Below are 8,170 nucleotides of genomic sequence, written 5' to 3' on the forward strand. Positions count from 1 at the left end.
AGCTCAGGTCATGATCCCAGGATCCTGGGATCGAGCCCCGCATCGGGCTCTCTGCTCGGCAGGGAGCCTGCTTCCTCCTCTCTCTGACTGCCTCTCTGCCTACTTGTGATCTCTGTCTGTAAAATAAATAAATAAAATCTTTAAAAAATAAATAAATAAATAAATAAATAAAAAGGGTTTTCAGGCTTGTTGTATTTTTAGAGAAAAGAGGAAAATCTTAAACAGCTACTAAATTATATCAGCCTTTATTTGGTAAACTGTTTACAGAATTTGGAGTAGTATTGGTTTGCTATGTAGGGCTGCCATGACCAAGAACCATAAACCAGTAACTTGAACAGTAGAGATGTACTGCCCTCCCCGTTCTGGAGTCTGGAAGTCTGAAGACGGCAGGAAAGGTATTAGCAGGGTAGCTTCCTTCTGAAGGCGGAGGAAAGGCTCTGTTCCAGGCCCCGCTCCCTGGCTCCTCGATGGTGTTCTATCTTTGTCTTCACATCATCTTCCCTCTACACGTGTCTGTCTCTGTGTCCACATTTCCTCTTGTTATCAGGACATCAGTCATCTTGGATCACCATACTCCAGTATGATCTCATCCTAACCAACTACATCTGCAGCAACCCTGTTTCCAAACAAGTCACGTGCTCAGGTTATTGGCGGTTAGGACTTCCATGTATGAACTTGGGACAGACGCAGTCACCTCAAAGCAGTACATTGCTGTCAAAATTTCCGATGTACTCTGAGGCAAAGAGCAAATGTGTGTCTTACTTTTTTTTTTTTTTTTAACTTTCTGTGTAAAATGGAAAAACTGAAAGAAAAGCAATTTATTTAAGGTGGTGGAATGTCCCCAAACCTGACAATTTTACAAAAAGACTGTTCCTTTGTTCTGTCCACTAAAACAGACATCTTCTTCAGAGCTTTATCTTTAAACCTCAAAGTTTTCTATTCTGTGGAAGCAGAGAGTTTTACTCTCAGAGAGACTCAGAGCAAGGAAGGATGTTGGTCACAGTTATGCACCTAATACAGTCAGCCTAGTGTGCAGTTCTTCACACCACCTTTGCCACCTTCATCTCGTGTGTTTCCATCTACACTGTTGATTGCCCTTGTTAGTTACTACTCTTTTTCTGTCTGTGAAGAGTAATTGTGGCCACTCTAAAAATGAATATTATTTATCACTGTTTTTTTTTTTAATGCAGAAAGCTATTTTTAAAAAATGTTAACATGCAGCCAACACATTTGCCCAAATTCCTTGTTTATATCCACAGACAGCTGTGTGCTTACTGTGTGCTTATTCTCCTCTCTCATCCGAAAATCTGCCATAATGGTAGCTGAATCTAAGGCACCCCAGAGTTTCCCAGATTCTGCTTGACTCATTGCCTAAGTCAGAGTCATCACGGGGAGATACGGGCGTCTCCCATTTTCCTGCAGGCCAATTTTTCAGATGACTTAGTTTTCACTTTGCTTCCAGTCCACATTTGGTTATCGTCGATAAGAAAGCTGATTCATGAATCTGTAAACGTCGGCACGCATGAGCTTCTGTCTGTGCCGTTCTCGTGGTGCTGTGCAGAAGACGGCTGATAACACAGCTTCGCCTGTTTGCCACACCACCACGTCTGACTGAGTCATAATCTTTTTTGTCTTTTCTTCCCATTGTAGCAAATTGATGGAGAAGCCTTTCTGCTTATGACCCAAACAGACATTGTTAAAATTATGAGCATTAAGTTGGGCCCTGCTCTCAAAATCTTCAATTCCATCCTGATGTTCAAAGCTGCAGAAAAGAACTCTCACAATGAACTTTGAAGATGGGGAATTTGGAATACCATCAGCTTTCTGCTTTAAAAGCTCATGTTTTATTCAAAGCACAAGGACAGTTATAACTCCTACGCGAGAAGTCTCCAAAACTCCGAAGAGCGATGCTATCTGATTATTTATATTCCTCAAGAGACAATATATACGAATCCTTATGAAAGTCCTTCGGCTTTTAACCAAGTACTGTCTAACAGCGGTCATCCTTTGGTTCTGTTCACTGAGCTAAATTTATCTTTGTACATCTTTTTGAGGCTCGGGGGTGGGGGAAAGGGGACTTCGTTAATTATTTATGGTAAAAGGGGAGGTCAGAGTAAGAACTTTTGGCATTTTGTAAACATTGTTGAATTCTCTTTCATGCACACTGTTTCTTTTTCAGTACTTTCAGAAACCTTTTTATATAATCCAAGTTCAACTGAAACCAAATTAGTCAAAACCTGGCTGAGGTTTGCCAGTGGGACTGTTACCTGTATTGTTCATCTTGTGCCATATTTTGAATTGCAACATTATGCTAAGTATAACTTTGCAAGTCATGATATTGCCTAACTGCTTATCATAATTTGTTGGGGCTGGACGGTGGTAAAAATTACTTTAAATCAGTGTTTTTACTTTTGCACGCATTATGAAATGTTAAAACAAATTACTTTTCACCAGCATCTTTACTATAATTACCAAAAACATGTATATAAATAATGGAATTGAAAAATAAAATATATAAATAAATTAGGTGATGTATTTGAATGGCATCAGTCTTATACATGGTGGTGCCCTATGTATTTACAAGAGTCCAGTGGTATCAAAGGAATATGCAGTTATATTGGGGGGAGGGGGCGTTTGTAAGGATCACAATATGTGAGACGATCTCGAGCTTCTCTCTGATTGCCAATGAAGTAACTGTTGTGCTTTTCAGAGCTGAAGGGGTCATTCTGTCGACGGAAACACTAATCCATATAGAGTTCTGTCCCAGATCATCTTCCTCCAGACCCAAAGGTTTTCTTTGGGTTGGCTGAAGAGAGAGTGTATGGATTTTACTGAAAAGGTAGGGTGGGAGGGAGCAACAGTGGTCAACATAAAGCTTCCAAATGCTCACAGATCCAGGGGGCAACTTCCCAAAGCAATTATTCAAGAACCTCCATTTTGGAAAGGTTCCTTTCTCTGTAGAATGGTTCACCTAAGTTTTATAAATGTACAGATGCACTTTAAATGAAAGTCCTTGATTACCCAGAAACAGCTAGCAGTAGTGTTTCTTTTCCAAGAATGTCTTTCCAACACAAAAGGTAAATTATTTTATCAACCTTTGGATGTAATGTCTACTCCTAGGATGGGCCATTTATTCAAGGGCTATTATAAGAGTAGCAAGTAAGTTCGTAGCATGCTGTCTGAATTCTGGGGCAAGTTCCGCCTCTCTCCTTAGTTGCCCTCATTTTCTCGGATGTAGGACTTCCTTTGATGTCCCCCGTTGGGAGTCTACTAGCCGTCCTCTGCATTTGTCATAATTCAGAAGGGCCATGGCATCTGTAATGTCCCTTTCATTTCTTTGCATGAATCTGCTTAAATGAGTTTTTCGTTGTCGGGGTTTTTTTTTTCCTTTTTATGTTCTGTTCAGAATTTGTACATTCAAGTTGCACTTGTTATATCTGACATGAATGAAATAAAATCTTAATTGCAGATACTTTTTTTTACATATGTATGATTTTTTTTAGAAAGCTTGTCAAACAGGCAAATGAGAGCAGGAGCAATGTCAAAGATTTGGGCATTACCTCGCTATGTAAAGAATCTGCAGGATTCAAAATTGTCAAGCTGTGTCCCAGGTGATGCAAAGAACAACAATAAATAAGTGAGTAAATAAGTATACGCATTTTTAAAAAACTGCAAACATTGTATAAGCCAACTGGGACCTGTCTGCAGATTGGAATATAACCAAAGGATGCCATTTTGGATTCGGTAGACTCAGACTCCAAAGAAAATAGAGTTATGTTAGTCAACAATAAGAGTATTTACCAAGGGGCAGGGCCATGCTGGGGGCACTGGGGATGCACCATGGGAAGAGACAATAAAGCTTAAGTGAATTTGACCTCTCGGTCAGCTCATGTCTGCCATGTTTAGAGCCAAACCTCATGGCTGTGTTCCTACAACTCCACCCCTCCCTTCCCCAGCCCATGGGGACAAAGAGAGGCTTTCGTTGACCTTTAGCCACAGAGACTGTGTCCTTCCGAGGAAAGGAATCTGTAAGAATTTAGTAAATTCCTTTGGGAAGAGGAAGAATAAAACAGATTATGGAACTAAAAAAGTGGTGGTGGGGGCGGGGTGGGGAATAAAGGGAAGTTCGTAAGGAATGAAAGGCACAGTTCAGAGAAGGGGAAAGGGAAGAAACAGAAATCATGGAATTAGGGACTAGTTCAGGTGAAATTGATAGGAACTGATTTGGTCTTCTGCCTGTCCATTGTCACTGAAGCAGGTAGTGAATGGTCATTGTAGAGGTGGGCAGCTGATCAAATTGCATTTTCTAGCTCACTGACTTAAACATTTTAAAGAATAGTACTTACAGAGAAAAGGGCATTAGAATGAGTATTTCCAGAGATGTATGTCATATAAATATTTTTCAATAATTCATATGAATCCCTTTCTTTGTAAACTTTTAAAAAAATAGATGATGTTACCCCCAAAATGCTCATGGCATTGTGATGGAAGTATAGTACACTTAAGTCTCTTCAGTCTCTAAACCAATCCGTTCTGTCAAAACTGATAGGTTTTGTTGAAACTGTGATGATGATTATCAAGGAGCACCTCAAAACTGTAATGTTGTCATGTATCCTTATAAAATACTTGAAAAGAGTACACGGAGTCTTGTCAAACCTAAGGACTCCTTATGTACCGTCTTTAGGAACAGAACAAATGGAATGATGGCATGGGACTCTGAGCTGGGTGGATGAGGCCATCAGGACCTGGACTTCAGAGATAGGCAACAGAGCAAGTCTAGGAAGGGGCCAAGCCAAACACCGGAAACTGGTGCCCAGAAGGCTCTGGGAGGGAAAAACCAGGTCCATATTACAGACCTAACAAACCCAAACAGTAGCCAGGGCTCACACCAACACCTGACGTCAAAGCCAGGGAAAAGTAGGATGATATGAGACAAGAACGGGGCCATCACTGTGTGTCAAGTGGGGGAAGCAGTGAAAGACTACACAGGTCACAGGCGATCAAAACCTGGGCCAGCGAGATCAGCTAGCAGTGAGGAGCCATCAGGAATGAAGCAGGCTTTGTTCTCAACAAATGTGGTTGAAGGAAATCAAAATTCCTGGGACCAGGCAGGTCAGCTGGAGGAAAAAGAACTGGGGAGTATGTGCATCTTCTTAAAATGTTCAAGACCAAAATGTTTCCAAGCCATATTCAGACCAAAGAGGCAGCCCACAGGACACAAATGTACAGCTCCTGGGTATCGAGTCTTCCGAGGGTGCGCATATTAGGCCAAGTGTGAGGTGTGATACCCTAATCAAAGGACTTGAGTTATCTGAAGTGGAGGGTCTTTCAAAAACTAAAGCACCCTAGAAAGTGTAGCTCTGGGGGCACCTAGGTAACACAGTCAGTTAAGCACCCATCTCAAGGTTTTGGCTCAGCTTGGGATCTCAGGGTGATGAGATCAAGCCCTGCATTGGGCTCCACACTCAGTGCAGAGTCTGCTTGAGATTTTTTTTCCTTCTCCCTCTGCCCCTCCAACTTGTGTATGTGTGCACTCTCACTCAGAAAAAATAATTTTTTTTTTTTAAAGTGTAGCTTGGATCATTGAATTTCTTAGAACTCCAACAGCTCTTTAACATAGTATTTTATTACAGAATTTCACAAAGAATTTTCAGTATCTAAGCAGAAAGATAGAGGTACTGAAATTCATTTGCATCTTTGAGACAAGACAATTTTCTAACACCTACCTCTACTATAATGCTAAGTCAAAACAATTTTTTTAAATAAAATTTTAGATGTCCCAGAGATTAATTCTGATGCAATATTTGGCATGCCATTAAGCAACTGGGTGTTGAAATCCTACTTCCTTTTCCTTTTCTTTCATAGAAGGAAAACACGGACTGTGCATATCAAAAATCAGCGTCTCTAGGAAGTTGAGGGTTTGGGACAGTCTTCTTGGACACTCAACTCCAAATACATGGAAGGCAGCAATGAGAACAGCCAAGGCCGTAATACAGTCGTCTACCTTTGTGAGCTTCTCTTTTTCTAAATACAAAGAAAATTCGCAGACATCGACATTGAAAGGGTTCTTGACTTCTAACACGGGTGTGGAAACTTGCACCTGAAATAATAGATAATAGACTCACCACTCTGTGATGTGGATAATAGCTAAATAATAAAAGGTGCCTCAATTTAACCCTGATATTACAGTAAATGAGCTTGTCGTAGTGCAGCATATTTGTAAATATGATGAAACCGTACTTCAAAAGAGACCACCACCCTGTTTTCAAATAAATTATCATATGAAGATGTGAAACGTCAAACCCAGTGATCAGTGTCATACTGCATACCTTCTCATTCACAATGACAAAAAGGCTGGGATCATCCCCAAAAACATCTGGTAGAAGCAAACATGTGGCTGTCATCTTCAGATCTGCCAAAACAAATATGCTTAAAGTCCAAGTGAAAATAAGGTTTTGCCAACTATAAGCAAAAGCCAGTCTTTAAACATGGATTTTTGTTTGTCTGTTTGTTTGTTTAGTCATTTCCTTCTACAGAGAATAAACCAGCTTTATTGCATCAGTGTTTCACAACTATTTAACCAACATTGCCATCCAATAAAAACCGGATCTCATGTTCTGCCCTCCAGGTCGTGGCCGGAAGATAAGAGCCCTGTACTCTCTGTCCATCAGCTAGGAAGATTTTAGCATGCTTTACCTCAGGATGTGTATTATGACACTAACAGCTAACTAGTTCCCCTAAATATAATTTTACAGGATCAAGTGTACTTTTAATTCTGTACCTCAACTTGCCCTATTTGAAAATCTTTTCTATCCTGCATGTTGTTTCACTGAATTACTTATTTCTAAAAGAGAGCTTTTCTAATTATCCCAAATTATCCAGGTAACTGAGACCAGATTGCCCGAGACCCAAGTTTACTAACGTTTCAACATTTCTTCATCTGTGTGCTGTTTCATTTTTTCTTGCAATGCAATATTGATTGGATTGTCCATCACTGAAAAAGAAGTCAGTATATTTTCTGAATAGGTTTCCAAAATGTGCTTTATTTTCTTATAAATATCTGTTCTCGTAAGAAGCTGGAATTCTCTGAACATCTAGGAAAAAGAAGAAAAAATCACAAAAGCTAATGTATAGAATGTAAGAAGTAAATAACTCTTTAGGCTTATATTAAGCTTTGAATGCTAGTTAAAAATTTATACAAGGTATCTGAGTAGCTTTAGTGGAGGAGTAAAGACTTAAAGACAGAGGAGGGGGAAAAAATCTGAAATGAATAGGATAAAGAAGATAAATAATGGACAGAGCAAACTTCTATACCCATAGAATTAAAACTTTGCACAGACTCAACTAAATGAGGGTTCCAACGATATATGTGTATTTTGGCTATTCGGCTTCCAGCTAAGATTCTAGGACCTTGTATTTCTTTAGGTGGTGTGCAACAAGAGGCAAAGTAAGAGAACTGTTAGATTTTAGGAAGCAAAATTTTAAAAATACCTAACCATAGTGTTCGAAAGAGGAGAGCTTTAGAGACAAAAGTAAGTGACGAGAAACAGGTGTAGGCAATCTGATTACAAAGTAAAAGCAAAACCAGTTTACATGTATGGGAACCCCTTTACTCAAAACCACCTTTTCCTGCCACTCCCAATTTCTCCCCGTCCGAGAATTCCACCACAACTGGAGCCTCCCCACTGTTTTTTTAATTAAACATTTTTAAACGTTAAATTCAATTAATTACATATAATGTATTACTGGTTTCAGTGGTACAGGTCTATGATTCATCAGTCTTATATCCAGTGTTCATTACGTCACATGCCCTCCTAATGTCCATCACCAGTTACCCCATCCCCCTCACTCCCCTCCCTTCCAGCAACCCTCAGTTTGTTTCCTACGATTAAGAGTCTCTTATGGTTTGTCTCCCTCTCTGTTTTCATCTTGTTTTATTTTTCCTTTCTTCCCCGGTGATCCTGTTTTGTTTCTTAAATTCCACATATCAGTGAGATCATGTGATAATTGTCTTTCACCGACTGATTTATTTCGCTAAGCATTATCCCCTCTAGTTCCATCCACATCATTGCAAATGGCAAGATTTCATTTTTAATGGCTGCATAATATTCCATTTCTGTGTGTGTGTGTGTGTGTGTGTGTGTGTGTGTGTGTGTGTGTGTGTGTGTAC

The 8,170-nt window shown here is 39.8% G+C and overlaps 2 protein-coding genes across 4 annotated transcripts in view; one reads left to right on the forward strand and one right to left on the reverse strand.

Annotated features, from left to right (window-relative positions):
* LOC111147679 (L3MBTL3, histone methyl-lysine binding protein) overlaps positions 1-3,460 on the forward strand; it is a 117,470-nt gene extending 114,010 nt beyond the window's left edge. For all 3 annotated transcript variants that reach the window (XM_022503893.1, XM_022503895.1, XM_022503894.1), the window contains one exon: positions 1,651-3,460. In XM_022503893.1, coding sequence (XP_022359601.1) covers positions 1,651-1,794 — 144 coding nt within the window. In that variant the 3' untranslated portion in view covers positions 1,795-3,460. The remainder of the gene's footprint in view (positions 1-1,650) is intronic.
* Positions 3,461-5,815: 2,355 nt separating this feature from the next.
* LOC111147768 (sterile alpha motif domain containing 3) overlaps positions 5,816-8,170 on the reverse strand; it is a 51,570-nt gene continuing 49,215 nt past the window's right edge. Inside the window, exons 8-10 of the mRNA XM_022503996.1 lie at positions 6,923-7,094; positions 6,330-6,412; positions 5,816-6,100 (exon numbers count right to left, since the gene is read on the reverse strand). Coding sequence (XP_022359704.1) covers positions 5,816-6,100; positions 6,330-6,412; positions 6,923-7,094 — 540 coding nt within the window. The remainder of the gene's footprint in view (positions 6,101-6,329; positions 6,413-6,922; positions 7,095-8,170) is intronic.

This window comes from Enhydra lutris, unplaced genomic scaffold (assembly GCF_002288905.1).
Source record: "Enhydra lutris kenyoni isolate GAN:26980312 unplaced genomic scaffold, ASM228890v2 scaffoldscaffold17, whole genome shotgun sequence".
In the NCBI taxonomy this organism is placed as follows: domain Eukaryota; kingdom Metazoa; phylum Chordata; class Mammalia; order Carnivora; family Mustelidae; genus Enhydra; species Enhydra lutris.